Source organism: Aristolochia californica, unplaced genomic scaffold (assembly GCF_029961685.1).
Source record: "Aristolochia californica isolate CCGP_79_NKW_82.1479 unplaced genomic scaffold, dmAriCali1.0.hap1 SCAF_12, whole genome shotgun sequence".
Classification (NCBI taxonomy): Eukaryota; Viridiplantae; Streptophyta; class Magnoliopsida; order Piperales; family Aristolochiaceae; genus Aristolochia; species Aristolochia californica.
The window spans coordinates 2,593,680-2,620,096 of NW_027181793.1; the positions used below are offsets into that span (position 1 = coordinate 2,593,680).

The window sequence follows — 26,417 nt, forward strand, 5'->3', positions numbered from 1 at the left end:
AGAGAGGTCAACTTTTATTAATAATCACATATATTAAGATACATACCGAAGTGAATCGGGCTACAGGAGAAAATGTCTCAAAGATATGAATTCCAAAAGTCTGTGTATTATATTTGGACCATCAGCATTATATTTGATAGTATAAACCCAAAATACTCCTGGACTTGTATTTTAACAATAATGATAAAAATATTTCGATTCATTGAGCCTTGTAGCTGGAAATCATGATCTATCATCCACAAAACCATTTCTAATGAATCCAAACACTTCAAATGTGTTCAAATCTGAAATAATCTGATAAAAGAGTTCTTCATAACCCCACATAGTAAATCCAGAGCCAGCTATACAAACTAGATTTATCAGGAAGCAAGAGAATGCATATTGTATGTTTATATCTTGAAATGCATCATCTGTAAGAATGTCTGGACAAACAAATTACAAAAAAAATTAAACATTAATGAAGAACTGAAAACAATAAATGGGGGGAGAGAGAGAGAGAGAGAGAGAGAGAGGATGAAGAGTAAATGCTTATATAAAATGCATGCAAGACCATGTCTGAGGTTTATGTATTGTACAACTTTCATAAAGAACATGACAAATACAGACACTTGGTGAGGCTAACAAACAACTTTTGGCTTATGATCAAAGATTTAATTCAACCAGGGAAATACACAAAGAATAGCAAATATTGAATAAATCAAAGATTTATGCACTAAAAGATGATTTTGTCACAACCATCAAAGATTTGTCCAATATAGATATAACCAAATGATCAGAATTTCTAGTCTCATTGAGAACCTGCTCTGCTGCCTATTTCAAAAATGTCCACTGACCAGAACTTAAGCGCTATTGTCTTGTCTTGGCTCGTTTCATCCCTGTAGCATTGAATGGAGAAACACTTGGACTCAAGTGAGGACTTTCCTCCCTCAGTGTGCCATTCAGCATAGCCAGTTCACGCAACTGTTGCTGCTTGTAGAAATCCATCGACTCATCCTAAATCACAGAGAAAAGGAATTGAGTATATCACAGAGGAGATAAATAGAACGAAAACTGTTGTGTTTTTCAGGTTTTAAGTATTTTCATTAAGGTAATTTCCTCTCAGATGCCATGTGTCTAAATATGGCATACGTGGCAAAATTTCAAATACTACCCTCCAAGTGAACAGAAACCATTCTCAAAGTTAACAGAAGCCATTAAGTGGAAGGCATTATTAGTCTTTTAAGGCACGATCTTCCTCCTTTTATTTCAGGGTTTTAAGTCATAGTTACATAAATGACAGAAATACCTCTTCAATACAAAAATTTACATATCCCTTAAAATACAACCCTGTTTGAATGACATTTGAATCATAGGAATATAAAACACTATCTATCTAACAGACATAAGCTAGGATAAAACATAATATGAGAAATAACCAAAATACCCCTAAACTGGTTTTTTAACTCTCTCCCTCGAATTGGAGAGAAGGTATTGAACAAACCCAACTTGTCACATAAGGACACGTGTTCACATCTTCCCAAATGTTTGGTAAACATATCTCCCAAAATGGTCTAAAGATTTCACATATGGAGTTACCACTTTCCTTGCATAACTGCATCTCTAATAAAATGGCAATCAACTTCTAGATGTTTAGTTCTCTCATAGAATACAAGGTTGCTTGCAATGAAGATGGCAGCCTGATTTCACACTTCATAAAATAGGTTCTGGTATATAGAAACCAAATTCAAGAAGAACAAACTAAATTTGCATAAGCTCACTAACCGTGTGAGCCATTGCTCTATACTCGGCCTCTACACTCAACCCAGCCACAGTTGTATGTTTCTTACTTTTCCAGCATACCAGGTTACCTTCAACAAAGCAACAATAGCAGATATAAAACGTTTATCCGTTTTACACCCAACCTGATTTGCATTAGAATATCCAAGCACATCAATTTTTCCATTACCAGTATAAAACGGCCATTTTCCAAAGTGCACTCTTCAAATAATTTAAAATCCTCTAGGCAACTCCTAATTGCACTCTGAGGATTTTCCATAAATTGGCCCACAACTTCCACAGCAAAGGATATATCCAGCATGCTAATTGTGGCATTAATCAACTTACCTACCAAGCGTTTGTACTATGTTCTATCCTCGAGAGTAGGACTCTGTCATGGAGATTATGGTTGATTTCTATGGGAATGTCTACAGGTTTAGCAAGGGTCAAATCTTTCATCTAAAAATGTGTGGCCAAGTGATTTTTAACTTCTGTAATACCTTAAAGATCAACCCTAGATAGTACAATATCATCTACATAGACCAAGATAACCACACCAATCTTCCACTTGAGTAGGAACATAGAATGGTCGCAATGGCTTTTGTAGAAACCAAATTACATCACTGTTGTACTAAACTTCTCGAACCATTCTTGCAGAGTCTATTTAAGTCTATAAATAGTCTTTTGTGACTTACATACCTTCCCTGTCTCCTCCTAAGCAACATAGCTAGGAAGTTGCTCCATATAGACTTCCTCATGTAAATCACCATACAAGAACACATTTTTCACATCAAACTAAAAGATGGGACATCCTTCTATTAACTGTCATAGAGATCAAGACACAAATAGTTGTAAGTTTGGCCATAGGTGAGAATGTCCCAAAAAATCAATACTGAAGGTATGTGTATATCCCTTTGCAACAAGTTTTGCGTTTTGTCGTTCAACAGAGCCATCAACATTATATGTTATGGTATAAACCCGATGACAACCCACAATATCTGCCCCTATCGGTGAATCACATAGATGTCATGCTCCCCTAGACATTAAAGCACTCATCTTATCATCCATAGCCCATTTCCACTCAAGAGAACACAAAGCATCCTGCACTAAACGAGAGATAGTGGAAGAAGACAACAACATGGCATTTAAAGGATGGTGACAAGACATCAAAAGACACATATTTTAAGATGGGACGAGATGTACAAGACTGTTTACCTTTTCAAGGACTAATAGGCAAGTCCAAATCTAACAGAATGAGACCTACAGGCAAAAAGGAAGACAACCAATCTAGATGAGAGGGCTCAATAGCTGTATCAGTTGGAGGCACTGCTCAACCACAAGGGCCTCGGTTGTATAGAAGAAGAGGTAGAGAAGAACCTAATAGAGCCGATGCAGCAAAGAAGCTATAGGAACTGGACTATCTAACGATGGTCAGAAGATATAAGAAGTTCGAGAGATAATGCAAAATATGGAGTATGCTCAAAGAAAGTCGCATAAGCTGAGACAGGTCTTTCGTCAAACAGGGTCATAACATTTTTACCCCTTTTGCTAATGAGAATATCCCAAAAAGACACATTTGATAGACCAAAGTGACAATTTATCAACTGAAGTCCTTAACATGTGTACAAAACATGTGTACCCAAAAATACGAGAAACAACATCAAACAACGCACAATAAGTTTCAAAAGTTGTCAAGAAACCTGAACATGCAAAACAAAAGATAGCATGCAATTAATTAAGAAACAAGAAGTTAAAACAATATCCCCCCAAAAAACCTTAGGTAAATTCATATGCAGTAATAACTTCCAAAGTAACCTAAAGATGGTGTCTATTTTTATGTTCTACAATCCATATTATTGAGGAGTATAGGGACAAGTCATCTAATGGATAATACCATGCGAGGCACAAAATGATGAAAACTTGTGATTAAGATATTCCAATTTATTATTAGTACGAAGAACATGAACACAAGAACTAAACTGATTCTTTAATTTATTAAAAAAATTCAAGAATACTTTAAATACTTTGGATTTCTCTCATAGGAGATACACCCAAGTTATTCTACTAAAATCATCTATAAATGACATAAAATATTTCAAGCCAAATAAACTAGGAACCCAACACAGACCCCCATACATCAAAATGGACTAATTCAAATAATTTGGTGTTACGACTAGAACTAACTGGGAAACTTGCTCGACGATATTTTTTCAGTTAACAAAACTCGGAATCAAAGGAAATATTTACTGGTAAGAAGGGAAAGACTAACGCAGCTTAATTGATGATGGATGTCCCAAGCATAGATACCATAAGTAAGAAGAATCAACAGTAGTAAGTGCCCAAACTCTAGGAATAGAAACATCATCTAGTAGGTAGAGCCCTCCCTTCTCATGTCTGGAACATATGGGTAGAGAACTAATATGACTTACAAACAAGAGTTTGCCTGAAAAATAAGTGATGACTTACAAACAAGAGATTGCCTGAAAATTTTGGAAGAAAGAGAACTGAATCTAAGGAGATCTGTGGAGTAGCATAAATAGTACCCTCCCCTTGAATGGGAGAAGTGAACTCATCAACTAAAGTAACTTGATAATATGAAGGAGATGGATTAATAAATTGAAATAAAGAGGACATACCTAACATATGGGTAGAGGCTCCTGAATTGATGATCCAAGAAGGAGAATGAGACACGTCCAATGCAGTCCTTCCTGTACTCGCCATTCTAGCAGTTGTAGAGGATGAAGGATAAGACTCAACGATAGTAGTAGTAGATGGTGCAGTCAACTGGCCTAGCTGTTGTACTAGTTGTTGAATCTCTTCATATGAACCAATGTGAGAAGAGGCATCTTTGTCCATGACTATGGAATTGGTCTGGGTAGGTCTCCCAAATTTCTCCTACTGTTTATAAAAAATATGGGTTGACCAACCATAGTGAATGCATTTCTGATTCCCTCTATCATTTCGACCAAGGTTGTAGGTAGAGAAAGAGTGACCTCTACCTATGTTATTACCACTAAGAAACCGACCATCGGGCTTACCAATAGATGACTAAAGGTTAAAAGCAGCAGCATCTGATAGACTTCCCTCTTTGTCATGTTTATTCACAACTGCACCTCCTGCCCGAAGTACTCTATGAAAGACTTGCTCTAAGATAGTCACATCCTCATTGGCCAATAGTTGGGTTCGAATGGCATCATACTCCGAACCCAAACCATCTAGAAATCTAGCAACCTGAATCTGATTCTTTTTCTTACAAATGTCCTCAACATACGCAGTAAATAGATAAAAAGTGTTGATTTCTTGTAGCACCCCTCTCATCTCAATGAACTAATCTATCTCCTCACTTCATATTAAAGTACTTGATATATAATTCATAGATCCAAGAGAAATTACTCTCTTGAGATGAAATGGACTCCAAGGTAGTCCACATTGCCATTGTTGCCCCACAACTCAAAATATGGTTACTAAATCATAACTCCATATTGTTCATCAACCAAGTCATAATTGATTGTCTTCTGTTTTCCAATCTTCATTAACTAGTACAAGGGGATCATCTCTAATATATTTGGCCATCTTTCTAGCCTTCAGAAACATCAAAACAAACCTTGACCAATTTATCCATTCAACCGGATCATGGGTATCTAAATAGTTTGAGAATGTTTCCCATCTGAGTTCTTGATTGTCCTTTAGACAACAACTTGTGAGCTCGATTCAGCCATTCAATGCCACAAAACAAATCACAATTCAACCCAATACAATGTCTATAACCAAACAAAATCACTTTCTCCAAACTCAATTTTCCCTGCACAAGCAAGTGGGCCTCACAATCAACTCAATTAGGGTAAAATGTCAAGCAATGTATCCAATTAGAAAACCATAGTACTCATATTCTGCAACTAGGATCACAAATTGATTGAAAGAGGATCCTATTGCATGAAACATGATGATGTAGGCTTCTGGGTAGATGAAGTAGGCAATTTGGGGGATGATGCAAGCAAGAATGAAGTAAGGGCTTCAAGTAGAGACTGTTGAATGGCTTTAAATCCCAGTAGTCATTCAATTAAGAGTAGTAGCCAGTAACCAATAGGCTATGGCAGGTAGAAAGGGGAAGAAGTTGAGAATTTTCCTTACCAGTCCAAATTGCTTGGAAGAACCTTCAATGGAGTTACTAAAGAATGAAAAGGGAGCCACAAAACTAGAAGAAATCTGCACAAGATTGACTCTACCACTTTGATGCCATTAAAATAAAGAGATTTAAGGGAGAAAGTGAGAGAGAAGAGCCAAGAAGGAGAGGAAAAAAAAACCTTGGCTGCTTTAATGTTCGTGCCAGAAAGACACAAGATTCCTTCTTTGATTTCAGGGTTTAAGTCATAATTACATAAATGACAGAAATACCACTAAATACAGAAATTCACATATCGCCTAAAATATACCCTTGTTATGAATGAGACTTGAACTTGTAGGAATATAAAAACATTATCTATCTAATAGACAGAATCTAGGATAAAATCTAATGTAAGAAATGATCAAAATACCCCTGAACTGGTATTTTAATAAAAAAATAATTATTTTTTTAATTCAAGCTACTAAATTGATTTAAAACTTAATTAATATTGTCATTACATTTGATATTTAACTATTTTCTATCTTCTCACTAACTTAGAGGAAATATTTTTTTAAACCACTTACAGGATGCCACATTTGTCCACTAAGCTTTGAGAATAAGGCCATATTTAGAAATGACACTTTTATTCATAGTGATACATAATGTAACTAGATTGAAAAAGAAATATGGACTTCCGTGTACATACCACTGGCTTTAAAAGATCTTCCAGTATTCCCATAGCCTGGTTCAACATTGAATCAATAATATCAGCTGGTAGTTCAGCCTCGACCAGCACATGTAATGGCTCATTTAGATGCTCATACCCAGTTTTATCTCTTAGCTTTTCTTCCTGAGAAAAGAAAAAAGGACAAATTTATTTCTGCTTTAGAGAGAAATGTCCACCAAAAAATAGTAATCCAAATACTGCACAATCTCAGTTAATGTAAACTAAGAAAAGCAGGAAATCTATCAGGTTGAGCTTAGTGAGTCCTAAAACAGGATGACCAAATGGATGTTTATCTCTAGCCCTTTTTTATGACAAACAAACAACCACCGTTTGTCAAAAAAGAGATGGACATCAACTAATAAATTATTTGGTTGTTCAAAAGCTGGAAAAATCTTCTTCCTTCACCAGTGTAAATATTGAAAATCAGACTAATGCTGCACCAGAGCATCTACATGTGATAATGGTAACTATAGTCAAGCCTCACATCCAATAAATAGAAGTCAGTGAAGTTTGATTTATTATCCGCATGACATATTTATCCAGGACCATTTATTGCTTCAAATCTCTTTGGAATCTTGAATCAAGATAAATTTGGCTAAACTGTTTTTCCCCTTTGACAAGAAACATGTCAAATACCTTAACAGAGTCTTTAACCGAACCACGGCCTCTTATAAATACTCTACACTGTGTTGTCGCCTCAACTCTTTTTAGTGAGTTGCCTCGTGGTCCTAGTAGTCGACCTACAAAATTAAACTGAAAAAGCAACCATGTAAACACAAAACAATTATTCAAAGTGAGAATATCAAAAGAACAGCATTTTTTGACAAACTGATATTTTAAAGAGCCCGTCAACCAGCCACTTAACAATTTCACCAGATTTGAATTCAATAGAATTTTCTATAGCTAGAGAAGACTACAAAAGATTCCTCCATCTAATTGCTCAATTAGTTGAGTCAAGTGTCAAGTTGATCCGGAGAAATTCATTTGCTCAAGACATAATTATAAAGAAAGATTAATCATACAAATAGAAATTACATTAGGAAATTTGTCGACAGGCACATCTAATCTCACAACTTTCTTTACAAGAGGATTGGTGGAAACTCCTGGGGCTCCATGCGAGCCCATTGAAGATGAATGGAAGCTGCCCATTCTTTGAAGATAGCCAGTTTCCTGAAAAAAACAGTTATCAAAATTAGTTTTGACTAAGCAAATAGGATATAGACATAAATTGCCTTTTGGAACACCCTAGAAAGCAATCATGATGCTGAAGTACTCAAGAGGTGGCCTCGAAGGATAGCCCCAATTGGTGATTGCACATTAAAATTTTATTTGAAAAATCACATTTAAATACAAAATTCGTAGTTGGTGAGTTGAAGCCAAATACCTCTGGGTGCATACTGGACCAGCCCTCCAAGTCCATTGGGCCACCATTTGAGTGCTGCCCAACTGGACGCAATGGACTCCCATGATCCAATCTGTCATGATCAACAAAGCTTTGGCTAGGTGCCAAACCAGATGCTCGTACAATTTCTGCATAAAGGATAGCCAAGTAACTGATTAACAAGGATCCTTGCCAAAACCACCTGACAACTTTGTGTTTTTTATTACCAGTTTCCAGTAAGGAGTATTTTAATAAAATGTCATCCAAAAAGCATTTTAATAAATAACTATCATCTAGAAAGTGGCCTAATAATGGATAAAAATCCCTGAGGAGAGCATATGCATAGCACCATAAAATGAAAGTCAAGAAAAATTGTGGAGAAGGGAAAATGTGAGCTACGATGAAAAAAAGGTTTTGAGAACCTGAAACTTCTTTAAGTGACGTATATACTTCACCCGAATCAGCCATAATGGTTGTACAGAAACACAAATTTGATCAATTGTCCCTTCCAAAAGTTTCCTTATGACCAGCCTAGGTGGGCCCCACCATGCAGAATTAGGGTTAGGGCAGTTACTGTGATGTGCACATTTCAAAATTCACAAATTATAGCATAAACTTCAAAATCTAAATCAAATAACTCAAATAGTCAACGATTATGGCTGACATCAGCATGGGCAAGGGATGATGTCAGCACGGGCAGAAGAGGGAGTTGGTGCACATCCCAAGATGAGCATAAAAACCCTTTTTTGGGCAGTTTAAATCATAAAGAACTGTCTTAGGAACAGTAGAACAAGTAACCCTAGGGTTATGGTAGAGAAAAAAAAAAGAAACAATTGGATTTTTACCAACCAGTAGCTAAAAAACCTGAGGAGATCCTTCTTTTATGTAAATGTCGGCTTAAAAGGACAATAAAAGTTGACAAAAGGCCTTCCCAGAAGTGATCTACTAGTCTGATACCATGAAAAAAGTAAAGAGAGAGAGATGGAGACAGAATGTGAGGAAGAGAGAAGTAGGAGGAGGAAGCTCAGAAAAGTGAGCTGCGTTGGAGGTTGTGCACAACCCCCAACCTATTTATTTAAGTGATTTCATAAAATTACAATAATGCCCCACACTTAAGTCAAATCCTGATCTTCTTATATCTCCCATTCTACATGTTCTATATACATGAATCTGAACTTTAAACATAATTTAACATAGGGAACAAGTTTACATCAAGATATGAGAGTGAGGGTAAGGTAAAATGACCATAATACCCTTGTACTAGTTTTTCAATAGTTTAGTTCTTTTACGGAACACAAGATTCCATACAATGAATATGGTTGCCTGATTGTCATAGTACATAGTCACAGATTCACCCCTTTGTAGGTATAATTCTCTTACACAAATCTTATCCACATTAATTCATTGATTGTATGAGTCAAGGTTCTATACTCAACTTCGGCATTGGAGTGAGCTACAAAGTTTTGTTTCTTACTCCAGCATATCAAATTACCTCCCAAAAACACACAATAACCTGTAGTAGACTTACTATCCAGTTTAGAACCTGCATAGTTCGAGTTTGAAAATGCTTCTATCTTCAAGTGATCATGAGGCTTAAAGAAAAGCCTCTTTCCGGGGGACCCTTTTAAATAACTTAAAATTCTTTATGCAACCTTCAGGTGATTATAGCAAGGGCAACCAATGAACTAACTAATAATACTGACAGTGAAGGATACGTCAGACGAGAAATAATAGCATATATGAGTTTGCCAACCAACTGATAATACATCATCTTATTATTGAGTTCACCACTTTGTCTATCATGAAGATCACGCCTGACCTCCATGGGTGGGCTTGGCCCCAACAATTCATACTCTTGCAACATATCTATGACATATTTTCTCTTTGTCAGCACGAGGTTTGCCTTGCTTCTAGCTACTTCAATGCCCAAAAAAATACTCTAACGAACCCAAGTTTTTAGTCTGAAACGGTTTGGCCAAATGTGCCTTTACCTCCTCAATGTCGGTGACATCACTACGAAATAAGATAATATCGTCCTCATATACTAGCAGCACCACAATACCAAACGATCTCTTCATGATAAAGAGTGAATGGCCATAATGACTTTTGAAAAAACCACTAGACATGATGACTTGGCTAAATTTCTCAAACCAAGTTTGAGGGTTTTGTTTAAGACCATATATAGTTTTCTTAAGCCTACATTCCTTGCCAATCTCCCCATGAGCAACAAACCTAGGAGGTTGTTCCATATAGTCTTCCTCATCCAAGTCACGATACAAAAAGACATCTTTAATATCAAGTTGACACAGTGGCCATCCCTGGGTTACAACTACAGATATTAAAACCCAGACAAAAGATAGTTGGGCAACTAGAGAGAAGGTCTCAAAAATATCGACTCCATATGTCTATGTGTAGCCCTTGGCTATGAATTGAGCCTCATATCTCTCAATAGATCTATCAACCTTACACTGTATATACCCATCTATACCCAACAACTATAGCACTTGGGGAAAGGTCACACAACAGCCAGGTATCTCTGTTTAGTAGTGCTTCCATCTCAACATTCATGCCTACTTCCATTTAGAGGAAAGAGTATCCTGCATAGAAGAAGAAATAGTGCAAGCGACAATGACAAAGCAAACTGCTTGTACCGGTCAAGCAATGAATCGAACAAACAAAGTTGGACAGAGGATAATGAGTACCTTTTCGAACACCCTTCCAAAGAGCAATAGGAAGGTGTAGGTTATTTACTTCAAGATCAACATACGAAGTGGGTTCATGATGCGGTGAGAGAGAGGGAATTGAAGCCAGATGTTGAGTCCCCCGTCTTCTATGATATACCTATAGTGGATTCTCAGCAGTAGCACCTGGTCAAGTGTTAGGAACATCCTCCATAGGAGTAGGAGCAACTACCTTTAGACCTATAATATAAGGTAACATAGCTATGGTGGATGAAGCAAAGAAGAAAGTATCCCCAAAAAATGTCACAAAGACAAATACAAATGCCTTCTTAATAGAAGAACAAAAACATTTATATCCCTTCTGTGTACGAAAGTATCTCAAGAAAATACACTTTACTGCATAAGGAGATAATTTATCTCTAGATGGACCCAACACATCCATATACGCAAGGTGACAATGAAAATAAAGTGATTGGAGTCAAAACCTGTAAGGGAATATGATGCCGAAGAACGTAAGAAGGCATCCGGTTAATCAGAAAGCATGCAATAAGGACTACATCACTCCAATATGATTTGGGTACATTCGTGTGAAATAGCATAGTACATGCTACTTCCAATAAATGACGATCCTTAGTTCAACTACTCTATTTTGCTATGGAGTAAAGACACAAGATGTTTGATGAATAATTCCATTACCTTGACAAAACATATTAATGTTTTGGTTGATGAATTTCGGGCCATTATCAATACGAAGTACACAAATAGAAGTATCAAATTAATGTTTTATTTCATGATAAAAGTTTTGAAATACATCAAATACCTCATATTTCTTTGTAGGAAACACGTCCAACATCTACTGAAATCATCAATGAATGAAAGAAATACTTGTAACCAAACATACTAGTCTCAAGACAAGGACCCCATACATAGAATGAACAATATCAAACATACGACTACTCTAGGAACGACTTAAAGGAAATGATATTTGGTGATGCTTGCCCAACTGGCACGATTCACACTTAAATGAATGACTAGAAGGAAATACAAGAAAAAGCTAAACCAATTTTGCCGAAGAAGGATGACCTAACCATAAGTACCAGTGTAGAGGTGAGATTGCAGAGTGCAAAACATGTAGTGAATTATCTAGCAAGTGGTTCTCCATAATCCGCCTCTCTCACGCGTGGAACTAATCATCCTCCTCGTCATGAGATCCTGAAACATACAATGAGAAAGACAAAAAGTTAATGAGCAATTCATAGACTTAGTGAGCTGATTGATAGACAACAAATTAAGAGAAAACTTATGAACAAATAATACAGACTGAGGAGATATGAATGAGTGTGGGACTAATGTACCCATTCCTTGAAATGGTGAAATAAACCCATCGGATAAGGTAACATGCTTAACATCAGAAGACTCGTTTTAAGTAAGAGAACAAGGTCAACATACATGACATGTGTATAGTGGCTCCTGAGTCAAGAACTGAAGTAGATGAGGAGCGCACATGAAGAGCAGACATACCTGAATTGGCCAGAGTGGTTGTAGGAATGGGAGTCTGAGCCATAGATGTAGAGGAAAAAGCAACTACCAATTGAGCCATACGTTGAAATAACTATTACATCTCATCAAGTGCCACTTGTTCAATATTGTTGACTGCTCCAGTGGGAATCTCAATGCTCTCATGAACAATAGAATTTGCCTATGTTGGCTTTGTTAAATTGGGTCCAAGGCCCTATCCCAAAATGACTAGTCAACTTAGGAAACCTCTTTACCAACTAATAAACTCAAGATCTTTGTACTCACTAATCTATGTGGGACTATTCCTTAACACTCCCCCTCACGTGTAGACCATCTTTTTTGTGGCTCTACAAGTGGATAATTTACGAGTAGGCAATTTAGGTGAAGGCCCTCTTTTGTGGTTCTACAAGTGAATAGTTTATGTGTAGGCCATCTTTTGTGGCTCTGCAAGTAGATAGTTTAGGAGCAGGCCCACATGTGAGTATTGGCTCTGATACCATGTGAAGTTAGGTTGAAGGACTTTTCCTAAAATGCCTACTCCTAAATTATCCACTTGTAGAGCCACAAAAAAAGGGTCTACATGTGAGGGGGAGTGTTAAGGAATAGTCCCACATAGATTAGTGAATACAAAGAACTTGAGTTTATTTTTTGGTAAAGAGGTTTCCTAGGGTGGCTAGTCATTTTGGGATGGGCCTTGGACCCAACTTTACAGGCTTATCGAACTTAACCTCACACTTATCAAAAAAGTGGTGGGAGCAGCCACAATGAATGCATTTTTTGCGGATTTACCATCGCCTCGTTCAACCTCTTCCAGGGCCATCTATACCTCTACCTCTATTGCTACTACCACAACCCCTATAAGATTCTGAGTAGCTAATAGTATTAAGTGCAGAAGCATCAACAATCTTAACTCCTTTATTACCTCTGGCTATAACAACAATTTTTGCACACATGAATCCATTGAGGGCGATGGACAAGGCACATCATCTGAGGCAAGCAATTGAGCTCTCACTGCATCAATACCTAGACCCATAGCTTCAATAACCTAGCCACCTAAATGGGTGAAACATACTTATTTCCTGCCACACTCCTAGGAATTCACTATAGTATTTTGATAACAGATCTATCACCTCTCTTGAGTTTGAACAATTTGGCATACATTTCATACACCCGAGATAAATTACCCTCTTGTGCATATAGAGATTCCAAAGACACCCACATGTCTTGCACAGTCTCGCTATTTATATTCTGATACCTTAACTTGGAATCAATGTTATTCATCAGCCAGGTCAAAACCTGACAGTCTTGTCTCCCAATCATCATTCATAGGCACCAGAGGATCATCTCTAATAAATTTTTTTATTTCTGCTCGGCCTTCAAATATATCCAAACTGATTTAGACCATCTGAGAAAATTATGCTCATTCAATTTCTTAGTAGTTATCACAATGGAGTCTTTTCCTTCAGAGCTCCCTACCTCTCTTGAGAGGGTGCATACTTCACCAGAATCAGCCATAAGTGACACAAAATAGTCACAATTCAGCAATTAAAACTTTAGGCAACAAGATAGGTGCAACCCACTTCTCAAAAATTAGGGTTTTTAAGCTATCTACGTTTAAACCGAAATTCGATCTAATTCCACCAACTAAGAGTGATTGTACACTCAAAATATATCAAAAATACCAAAATCGGAGATGACATCAACTTTCCAGAGGATGACATAGTCAGAGAGCCTAGTATTGGGTTGCACACCAAGTAGGAGGGGAGTTTCCTCAATCAAAAAGTCCTTCTAGGACTCTAGCTAATAAAAAAACTGCAATAAATGCAGTAGAAGCCAACAATCCTAGGGTTATGGCAAAGAAATAAAGCAAAAGGATGGATTTTAGTCAACCAGTAATGCACAGACCTTGAGGAACCCTTCTCTAAGAAATCGCAGCCTTCAATGGAGTGAGACAATAAAGGGTGGAGGCTCCCCAACCAGAATTCACTGCTCTGATACCATAAAAAAAAGGTAAATTTGAAGAATAGAGAGAAAGAAGTTGACTGAGAGAAGAAGGAAGAGAGATTTCAGAAACTGACTAAAGTTAAGGGTCATGCTCGACCCCCATCTCTTTCATCAAGTGATATGCAGAAATGCCCTTATACACTTAAAAATCACTTAAACCCCCTTATATCTCCCAATATACATATTCAAATTACATGAAAATAAAGCTAGAGACACATCTAATCATGAAGAATAAGATTATGTAAACTCTAGACATTACAGTTGATGTAAAAAGATGAAATTATCCCTCAACAGATTTTCTAACGATAATCTAATCAGTTGGTGAAGGTAAAAACAAAATGTAGTTGCCCGATCAAGTGTTGAAGCAGAATATCGAGCAATGGCATATACTATAAGTGAGCTTATGTGGGTAAAATTTATGTTAAGAGAATTTGATCTGAAAGGAAGTGATCCTATGGAACTGAAATGCAATAATCGAGCTGTAATATTCATTGCTAGTAATCCAGTATTTTATAAGAGGACTAACAAGATTGAAGTGCATTGCCAACCATCTTATCAAGTTGGAGATTTATTTACCAAGGCCCATGGAAAGGGTCCATTCATTGATTTTTATTCCAACCTGGGATCAATAAATATATATGCTCCAACTTTGATGGAGAGTATTGAAGGTCAGGGGTATTTTGGTAATTTCACTTTAGGATATAGTGTTCTGAAGTTATAGTTAGACATAGGTGAATTAGATGTCTTAACCAGTGCAAGTTTTCTTCATTTTATTAATATTTGGTGGCTTTTTTTAATTACTTAAAGCTAATATAAAGAGGTAAAGGGTCGACCCTTTCCCCTAACCAAATAGTTTCTTCAACATCTTCTCTTCTTTTTCTTACCTTTCTCACTTTCTTCTTCCAAAATTCTTTATTTTTCATTATTTTACAAGAATGATATTAGTGAACTACCATGAACTAGTAAATGACATGTAATCTTCATGTCATTTGTCATAAAATAATTCATCGACTTTCAAAATATGAAATTTTAGTGAAGTAACAGAACACAGAGAACAGAAGAATCACAAAAGGATCTAAGCTTAAGAAAAGGCTAAAAGATGACCCACAAGAAGCTTTTAGAAAGAGAAATCTTCATATGCTACAGCTTCCACTAAGAGTTGGGAAATTTTGGGATGTTAACCAGCAGCACCCGAGCAACAACATAGGTCTCCAATTTCTTTAATAGAACTGCGTTGAGTGGAGAAAGACCCACAATGAAAGATGGGACGAAAAATTAATGGCTTATAAGGTTAAGCAATTGGCCTCTTAAGTAGCTAGTCAATTTGGATGGAAACGAGCTCAACCCAAAAGTCCATCAATGGTATCAGAGCAAGCGGTATATCTCGGGGCTGAGGCCCAATTTGTACTCCCCATGTTATCTATGTATTCTAGGCTTCTTGAGGTAGGAGTTTGTGTATTGTGGGATTCGTGAAGTAGGATTTTGTGTGCCCCTTTGAGGGTTTGTACCTGTGTTTCAAACTGTTATGTGTAAAGCCTGGATGTAAGGGAAAGTGTTGAGAGGGAAATGGGAAGAAAACTTACTGGAACAATAGGCCTCCTAAGTGGTTAATCATTTCATAATGGAACCAGGCTTGACCCAAAAGTCCAACAAGGTTTTATTCACCTAGAAGTGTTTGCTCCAGCCACCTTCAACAACCAGCAAGTCCAAAAAATAGGAAGAGAAGACTTTCATCCCTTAAAATCATGTCTCTCTGTTGGATATCTGAAACCGATAATGTGAAAGAACAAGCTTCCTTGTAATCTTAAGGAAGAAAGCTCATCATTTGTCCAACCTGATTTATTCAGGTCTAAACAAAAGCTAATAAGAGCCTCCATATCATATAACTATACTTAAAAATGTGATGGGAAAACTTACTCCTTGGAGTTTGACTTCCATATACATATCACTCCAACCTGATAAAGCTACGAAGTTGGCTCAGTTCAAAAAATGATCCTGCAAGTTCTTAATTGGACTGCCTTGAAAAACGTGTATCAACAATCTAACCATGCTTTCAGATAATTATTTAATATTTAGTTACATACACCAAACTCCTAAGAACCCCCAAGCACATGTAAGATTTGAAATCAAGATCTCACACTAAAAATCTCAAACAAGTGTGAGACTTGAACTGTGCTTGGGAAGATAACAATAATATTTGACAACTGATGAATGATTTCCACTAACAATTGCCAAGGGAAGATTAAAAAAAGCAGAAGATTTGTGTCAGCTTAAAGCTCAAATTACCTCACCTCATGCACTCCTAAATTGATAAAAAAATTTCCTCCACGCCCCATCACCAACCTCAACAAAATATTCTATTCAATTTCAATAAAAGCTGTATACACAACATAACAGCTGAAATCCTATTGGATGGCAAAAGCAAACCAAATTATGCCATTTTCCACCACTGCTGATTTAGAAAATAATACTCATTCAAATTGGTGAGAATAACATGAGCTTCAGGGTCATGTACCTTGATTTAGAAGCCTGCTGCATAGTGGCAAAATTTGCATAAATGGTCCTAACTTTTGCCTTTCAGCTAACAATTCAGCCAAATATCTGCTACTGCAAGACCAAGCAACAATTAAAATAGGAATAGCTGACTAACAGTGAACACACCAAGAAACAACTACATTCTCAATAATCATTTATTCATATGCCCCAGCATAAAAGTGCAGAAAAACACTCCCACACACATCAACTATTATGACCAACTGTACATGCAATAAATTTTAGAACCATTGATCATCCAGTCAATGAACATGCAAATGCAACCAAACAATAAACACAAAACATGAAGTAGCTAAGAGCATTGTTGTTAAAAATATTGCTAAGAAACAACAAGATGCTACAACTCATAACCGACTCATATGATTAAATTTTCACATCCAACAAGTGAAAAGAAACTTGTTCAGGAAAAAGTTCAAAGTCATCGTTGCTGCCAAAATTAAATGCTCTGTTTCATGGCCCTATTATAAATGAGTCGTCATTCTTTTCTTTTTAAAGTTTCACCTTGAATACAGCTGAGTTCCCAAGTTACAACTGGATGTGCAAAAAGGACTACAAAATTTTGATTAGAAAATCTTCTTGAAAGTAGCAAAGTTGAACAAATCTTTAATTGCCTCGAGTACAAATGGGCTAGCGTAGTCACAGCAACCAAAATAGTTAACATTTCATGCTGTTTATTGGAATAGGATTACTTCAGCGCTGAGACGCATCCATTTTTTTTTCTTTCTGAATTCAAGTATCAAAGATAACTTCTCTTACAGTTGATAGAAGCAAACCAGTCATCAAAACGGAAACGCAGTATCAAAGAGAAGTGAATGAAATCAATATCAATAACGAGAAAGTCAAAGCCCCATCAAAACGTCAAAGTTCAATATAAAAAAAAAAAAAAAAAAGCAGAAACAGCTACAGTTCAAAACTCGGAAAGAAACCGGAGAGACCATTGGCAAAACAAAACATCCCCACCATAGACAATAACATAAACCACTGAAATGGTATGAAACAGATGATCAAAGGCAGTCTAATTGCATGAGAAAGATCTAGAGAGGAGCAGCACACAAGCAACAGAGACTGAAGGTACGTTTCTCTATCCAAAGAAGCAGACGAGGGTCGGAGAGAGTTGTGGGGAGATGAGTGTATTGAAGGAGAGTATTGAAAGTAAGTGGGAGGCGGCGGTATTCTATCGTCCATGGCCGACAAATCGAGCTATCCAGCTTTTCTCGCCGAGAAAAGGAGCAAGCCACGGCACAGTGAGAGTCAGAGCAGCTCAGAGAGAAAGAGAGGAGAAAGCGAGAGTATTGAAAGGGGACGCTGTGCCATAAGTGCGTGTGTAGGACCCAAGCTAGCTGGGGTTGGCAGACTGGACGCTGGAGAAGGGGTAGAACCGTAGGAGTCCCAAAAAGATGACTCTGTTTTTATACTTAAACTAGCTGGACAGCCTTGTGATGAACAGGCAGAAAAACAATTTGTAATGTATAAAAAAATCATTTATTGATATTATAAATAAAAAATTTATTTACAACCATTTCTAAATTAAAATTACAAGAACTTGATATTAAGGAAACATAAAACGTCATTTGTTGAATCATTTATATAAGTTAAAAAAATTTAGTTATTTCAAAACAGTTTGAAATAAAATAAAAAAATTAAATACTTGTCTAAATTAAGTTATTAATTTAACATGAAATGTTAAGTTAAATACTCTGTGTGAATAGAATGCATGGTATGCTTGGGAGTTGATGGCAAAAGGTTGGGGTCGAAGTTTGGTATGAGAAAACCCAGTCACGAATGACCTGCCCCACCTATCTAATGTTACCATCCGAATTGTTTTTAGTTTTATATTATTTTTTTACTTTTATACTACAATTAAAAGAGAAAAATGTTTGTAATGTAGATCATATATTTACTTCTACCGAAGATCAAGTCATGATTTTTAAGTATAACACCTTTGTTGGAATGTATGATATAATTAGTTTATACTTCTCGTATCTTCTTCACTCTTACTAGGGTGAAGGGCATAATTGTAATATTATATTTTTATCAGTTATAAATAGAGTTTAAGTGAGAAGGTTTTGAACAAGTCCAAGACCCTATTCTTCCTCTTATTTTTCCCTCACGTATTCTTTTCTTCTCTTCTCTCTTCTTTCTTCTTCCTTCTCTCTTTTCCCTAAAGTTATTATCTATGGAATCCTGAAAATCAACATGGTATCAGAGCGGAGATTGATTTTCAGCATTCCAATTATTTTCTTTGCTACTCAGTTTATGAAATTGGAAGATTGATGTTCGATCATGGGTTGTTCGGTTTTGAAGGAGTTGTCTTAGTTTATTCGAAAAAGATAATTTCTTTTTCATATTTTTCATGTTGCTCATATTTGCTAGGTAAGATTACCCCTTGATTCTGAAACCAAGATGTGCTTCTTCGATTTTGGAAAAGAAAATGAAGGTGTTGGGCTTCTTTGTTTACAGTGTCGAATTTTTGGAAAAGTGAAAAACTCTATCGATTTTTTGTAATTTGAGTACATAAGCCCCTATTTATAAAAGAGAAAAGTAATAGAGTCCAACTATAATTAAAATACTTTCGTCCCAATTACACCCAAAGTTTAACACTTAAAGATAAATCCTAGCATAATTAAACAACTAAACATAAATAGAAGACTAACATAACTAAAATAATTTTAAACTAAGACTCTTCTGTGAGACCTCCTTCTATGAGACTGACTCCACCATATTAATTCTGGTTGTGTGAGACTTTTTACTGTGAGAGTCATGTAAGAGTCTTCCATATGTTCTCTTCAACACTCCTCAAACTGAAGTTTATAACTTCAACTTGCAATGAAAATGATTCTTGGTCTTCAATTTTTTTTATTGCAATTTTTTTCATATATGCAAAAACTTCATCTTTTGTGCTCCCCCTTTCTTGAATATTTTGGTCACATAAAAATTACCACAACATGTGGAACAAAATACCTCTTTCTTATACTTCTTCTAATTCTCCCCTCAAGTTGGGGATAAAAATGACATAGAGATCCAACTTGGACAAAACACAATATGGGAGAAGAAAATCACGCCTAGCCATACAAAAATCTCCATACACTAGTTAAAATGGTTAGTCTTAAACACACTCAACTCAATTTTAAAGGCGGAAAACTAGCCTAATTTTAGGGCTTCAAAAAAAGACTACTCACTTTTTAAGGGTAGTTCAAACACAAATTACCTCTTGGGTGAAGAATAAAAGACTTGACTCAAGGTGGATGTTGGGCACATTCCTATACTTTTTAGGTAGTGGGTTTAAACATTGTTCTAAAATAATAAAAACAAAAGATGATAAACTGAAGAAATACTTGGGGAAAACAACTTTAACCAGGAGGAATCGACTATGCAACACACATACTTCCAAATTAACCTTTTTTTTTTTTTTTTTTTTGGGGGGGGGGGGGGGAGGAGAGGACTAAAGAAATACTTGGGGAAAACAACTTTAACCAAAAGGAATCGACTATGCAATACACATACTTCCAAAGTGTCCTTTTTTTTGGGGGGGGGGGAGGGCGGTAGACTAAACCATTTTGGAGTTAACTATGCGGAAGATATATACAACTAAGTAACAAAAACACAAAACTTGAAAATAACATTGATGCAAGATATTGCATATCTTGAATGAGCACATGATGGAGTGATTAATTTGGACCAAAACTCTCTAAATAGAAGACAAATTTGGCTAAAAAACTCGAATTTTAGGAGAAAAGGAAACTCGAATCACATCAATGCCTGGAGAGATAATAGGACAGAAAATAGGGGAAAATGAGAGATTTTTGGCAGAACTGACCTTCGATAATTCTAATATCAATATTATAAAAAATATAGTTCATAATCATAAAAAGTTTATTTTTCAAGAAACTATACTCAGTTATATTTAATTTGATATCTAATTTGACATAAAAATATTTGTTCTTGAATTTTTTATGACCTTTTGATTCTCTTCATTTAGTATCTTCACCCTTACAGACTATAATGCGAGTATCTCCTTAAATATAGATCAGAATGACATAAAATTTTCTCCATATGAAACTTTAATACATTTCATCCAAATGTAATTTCTCTTAAAAAAATATACTTCTTTTGAGATAAGGAATCTGATAGCTTTCAAAATCTATAATCTGGTTAAACTGAGTATTCTTTCTTCTTTGGCCAGCATGACCATCAACGCTTTCAAGATTGATATCTCCCTCTAAAAAACTCAGATTGAGAATTGGTTGAATATTTAAGAAAATAGACTTACAAATATTTCTTTGGATATATAGTTCTCCCTATAAAGTCTCATTCTTGATGGCATAAGATGGCTCAAATTTTGAAGTTTTCTATTGTTGCTCGAACCTCTCTTGTAGTCATATCTTTGCTACTTCAAATATTGATTTCTCTTTGTAGAAAACTCAGATTTCCAAATTTCATTTTGTGTTGGAGAGTAGACTCGAATATATTTCCTTCAATGTATAACTTGTAATATTAAAAGCTCAATATATAGGTACAAATGCCAAGAAAACAATGGGTATTGGAACTAAAAAGAGAAAAAAAAAAATAGTATACGAACCTAAACTATTAGAGATGATAGATCAGAAAATGATCACATTATCTTTGTGGGTTGACCAAGTCAACTCATAAAACGTGCTCTGATACCATGTTGAATTTATGAAAAAGAGGAAAACTTTATTGACTTCTTGTAATCTGAGTACATGAGCCCCTATTTATAATAGAGGAAAGTAATAGAGTCCAATTACAATTAAAGTACCTTTGTCCCAATTACACCCAAGTCTAACACAAAGATAAGTCCTAACATAATTAAATAACTCAACATAAATAAAAGACTAACATAACTAAAACACCTTTAAATTGAGACTCTTCTATGAGATCTCCTTCTATGAGACTCCTGTAAGACTCCACCATAATAATTCCGGCTCTATGAGAGTTCCTACTGTGAGAGTCATGATTCATGTAAGAGCATTCCATATCCTCTTTTCAACATGGTATTATCTTATCATTGAGAAATATGTTCTTGACTTGCTTGAAGAAATAGGAATGATGGGTTGTCAACTTGTTGACACCCCTATGGAGGAGACAAATACAAAATTATGTGTTGGCTAGAGAGAAGAAGTTGATGTGGGCAAGTACCAAAGGCTAGTTGGCAAGCTTATATATCTCATTGTGACTAGACCAGATATTTCTTTCACAGTCAATGTGGTTAGTTAGTATATGCATAAACCTTAGATGTCTCATTGACAGGCAATGGAGAGGATTCTCAGGTACTTGAAAAAGGCACCAGGACAAGGCCTCTTATATAAGTATTATGGTCATTTCAATATTGAAAGCTTTGTCAATGTGGATTGGGCTGGATCACCATATGATAGAAAATCGACTTCAGGATATTGTACTCTAGTTGGAGGCAATCTTATTATATGGAGAAGTAAAAAATAAAATGTGGTTGCAAGGTCCAGTATAGAAGTATAATACAGAGCCATGACACATGCGGTAATTGAGCTTCTATGGATTAAATATCTTTTAGTAGAATTGTGATTCTACAAAGAAGACCTCATGGAACTCTATTGTGACAAACAAGTTGTGATCCACATTGCCTCCAACCTAGTTTTTCATGAGAGAACTAAGCATATTGAGGTGGACTATCACTTTGTGAGAGAAAAGTTGCAAGTAGGAATCATAAGTCTTAAATATGACTCAACTCATAGACAACTTTCTGATATATTCACAAAATCAGTCAACTCCAAATTTCTCTCCACTGCATATACCAAGTTAGGGATATATGATGTTTTTTTTACCACTAACTTGAGGGGGAAGTGTTGAAAGATATAGACAAATTTAGATGTCATTATTGTAAATATCTTAGGGTTTTTTTCTCTTTTCTTCACTTTTACTAGGGTGAAGGGTATACTTATAATTTATGTACTCTTGACTTCTATAAATAAAAACTAGGGGGGAGGGTTTGGATATAACCCACAACCCTAATTCTCTCCTTTTCTTCTCTCCTCTACGTGACCACTTCTCTCCCCTTCTCTCTCAACCGTCCTCACGTCTCTCCTCCTTCTCCTCTTTTCTTCTCATTCTTCCTTCTTCTCTCCAACACTTTAAGTTGAAGATCTTGATAGTATGGAATCCTGAAATCAACAAAAGAATAACTACTCACTGTTCCAATGATCAATATAGCTTATGTGAAAATGCTTAAAGCCACATATAACAAATCAAGCTCCCAAAATGACTTGTTAAAAAAAAAATTCAAATTACTTTTCCATGACTTGGTCCATTCATGGTGATCAAGTGATCTTGGGTACCCGAATTTTCGATCTTACAACCCTTTATTTGAAGTCAATTTTAGACTACCCTTGGGTTATGTTGGAAATGGGCCCGAGTCCACACGACAAGGGAATGCCCGCCCATTCAAGTGTGTTAGACGATGGGCTCAAGCCCATAAGATCAAGTAAGACCACACATCCAAGAGATGTAAAAGATGGGCTCAAGGCCAATATACCAAGGAGAAGGTCCATATGCCCACACTTTGATGGTAGGATGATAAATAAAGACTCATTTCATAGAGATGACATTGATGTAATTAGTTTAAGTTTTAAGGGTATAATTGTAATATGATATTTTATCAATCTATAAATTAAGTTTAGGTGGAGGGTTAGGACACAAGTCTATAATCTCTTCTTCCTCTTATTTTCTCCCAATGAGGTTCATTTCTCTTTTTCTCCATGAGAAAAATCCATGGAGTCCTGTAAATCAATATGATATTAGAGCATGGACTTTCTAGACTCGTAGTATAGTTTTTTAGAATTTCTATCTTGCTATATCAGCTGATCATTCAGGTTGACCAGTATATTCCAATTATCGATATTTTACATCCACCATAAATTTTCCCTGTCCAACCAAGTTTTTTGTGAAAAAAAGTTCTCTTGGTGGAGCTTTCGAAATCATCCCAATGTAGAAGTTGATGCCTCTGTCAAGTCTGAGCAAGGAAAAGCGCAGTGCCACCATGCGCCTTCTTACACAACTCAATGCACTGTGATGCCTCATAGCCAAACCGATTAGACCATTCGCCATAGCTAAGCTTTGCCCCTGCCTTGAAGAAGAGTCGCAAAATGGTGAAGATGATTGGGAGAGCAGAGATCCTCATTTTTTTGAGAAACTTGAACAAAAGTTGAGAGTCAACTACTGGTTCAATTGTATACAACTCATTAAGGGATGCCACTGACTACTAGTTCGAGAGCCCACTACTGGTTAGTCAAACCTATAAAATGTTTCTTTGAATTGCATACCGCCATTCATTGATTCTCCTCGCTGCCATTGCTGTTGTTGGAGGTTGGATTGCTTTACTGCCACTAATTTGTTCGACCGACTTGCTCGGCTGCAACTTGCTCTATTACTCGAAATAAGCTTGGCCATTGCTTTCACAAACATCTTCATTTAGAAAGGTTCAGAAATTCGAGTTTCATTGGTGACAACCTGATACGTTCACGAAATCTATTTTTTTTTCCCAAAAACTCTCTGTCTCATCTTCATCGCCAGCTTGTTTCTTTTTCTGGAGACCGAAGGTGTTGGAATTATGGTTTCAAATATATTATTTATAAAATAAAAATACCATGATATTAGAGGCATGGGGTCCACTTCTAGATGTTTTGTCATTGAATGTTTAGTACAGGGAATAATGGCCAGCACATCCCCTTGTAGAGGTAGATTCATTGGGTGCATTAACTGGACACATCCCTTGGGCATAAGGAGATGTATCTCTCTTGAAGGGATGTATCTCTCCTTAGAGGATGTATCTCTACTAAGGGGATGTATCCTTATGAATAGTCATAAGTGCCACACCCTTTGGAAATCTATAAATTCCTCCATGGTCTTACAAGTGAGGCTAAGGCTATTTGCACACCCAGTCTAGCTGAACGGGAGCAAGCTTATCACTTGTAAACGAATTATCAAAGGTTATCTTGTGCACTTCAAGTTCTATTTATATTCTTCAAGATGAAAGGTACACTCTCTTTATTCTTATTATTTCAATTCTATGATATATGTATGGCTCTCATGATAAGAAAAATTATGGAGGATTTAATATTTATTTCTATGATATTTATTTTATTATTATTAGACATCAAGTCTAACAATTACAAGTGAATAATGCCTCTGCTAGTATCATAGAGATAGATTTTAATTTTCTATATTTTTCCATATTTGTTTTGGACTTTTTGGCTATTTATTTGTGGAATGGAAATAAGCCTAGTTTAGGCTTATTGGATTCTAGCGCCGCAAGCGGGCCTACTGGTGCGGGCTACTGTCTGCGAGCCTGCTGGTGCAGGCTTGTGCGATCCGGGTCAGTAATGACCCAGAACCATGAACCAAACCGGGTTTTGCTAATATAATGAGCCAGAATATGTTTTAAGGGTTTATTTTTACCTAGAATTTATTTTGAATAGAATTTCCATCTTATTTGGCTATTTGAAGTATTTATAATTTGTGTTATTGCATGCCTTGTTATATATTTATGTATTTGTATGTGAAAATTAACTTAATTATATAATTTGCAAAATCCCCAAAGGGTAATGCATTTTGTATAAATTAAATTAATTTTATGTGTGTTTATTTTGAGTATAATTTGTTTTATGAGTTATACTAATTTTATTATATGATTAGCAAAATCCCCAAAGGGTAACGGGAATTGTATAATTAGATTAGTATGTTGTAAATTAATTCATATGAATCCCTAAAGGGTAAGTATGAATTAATTTATTTGTTTGTTGGTTTGTGATATTGTTGGTTGTTTATCATGTGTGGAATGATTTGCCTAGTAACTCTTATGAATCTCCAAAGGGTAAATGGGAGTACTAGATGGCTGAAATGATTGTATAATTATGTATGTTCTCCCAAATATTGAAATATTTTCTGGATGACAGGAATATCCAGTAGTGGACATAATTTTGTTGAGTCCCTAAAGAAAAATGTACTTAATGAGACTAATTATGTGAACTGGTCACAACAGGTTGACTTAATGCTACGAGGCTATAGGTTTGATAAGATTATCAAAGTGGATACTCCTCCTCAAAGACCTTCCCAAATAAACTACCCCGATAATCTGAAACAGTATAAGAAGGACCTTAGAAAATTCAAGGAATGGGATAATGCTAATGAAATTTCTAGGTCACATATTCTTGGGGCTCTAAGTGAGACTCTCTTGTCCCCACTACAAAAGAGATTCTCGACCAGATTGAGGCTAAATATGGAAAAATGTCGTCTACTCACATCAATAACTTATGGCAAAAGTTCACTCGTGCCAAATGCGAAGAAAATGCTGATGTGAGAAAACATGTAAATGACATGCTTGCCATGGCAGATGAGTTACAATATCATGGTAGACCAATGGATGAAGAAACTAAAGTGGTCACCATTATCAACTCTTTACCCAAATCTCTCAAATATATTCAAGATTTTTATTCTTTGTCCAAGACAAAGTGGACTATATTTGATTTGGTTAATATGATAGACCACCAGTTCGAAAGACTCAATCCAAGTATTGAGTTAGATAAACCTTCACCTAGTGCTAACGTAGTTTTGAAGCCGAAGAAAAAGAATTTTAAGAAGAAGGGAAAGAACTTTTGATTTCAAAACTTCAAGGACAAAAAGGTCAATCAACAAAGGGTTGAA

General features: G+C 36.0%; 1 protein-coding gene across 2 annotated transcripts; it reads right to left on the reverse strand.

The window, feature by feature from the left end:
* Positions 1-393: 393 nt before the first annotated feature.
* Positions 394-17,973, reverse strand: LOC137945757 (KH domain-containing protein At1g09660/At1g09670-like). 2 transcript variants are annotated; one of them, XM_068791764.1, is made up of 7 exons: positions 17,800-17,973; positions 16,687-16,778; positions 7,972-8,117; positions 7,623-7,757; positions 7,224-7,340; positions 6,567-6,710; positions 394-993 (listed from the first exon to the last, which is right to left on the reverse strand). In XM_068791764.1, exons 1-7 carry the CDS (start codon positions 17,907-17,909, stop codon positions 847-849), a joined length of 891 nt encoding a protein of 296 aa, XP_068647865.1. In that variant the 5' UTR covers positions 17,910-17,973; the 3' UTR covers positions 394-846. The 2 variants fall into 2 exon arrangements, with proteins under 2 accessions (XP_068647865.1, XP_068647864.1); XM_068791763.1 differs by having other exon boundaries at positions 17,776-17,973.
* Positions 17,974-26,417: the final 8,444 nt, after the last annotated feature.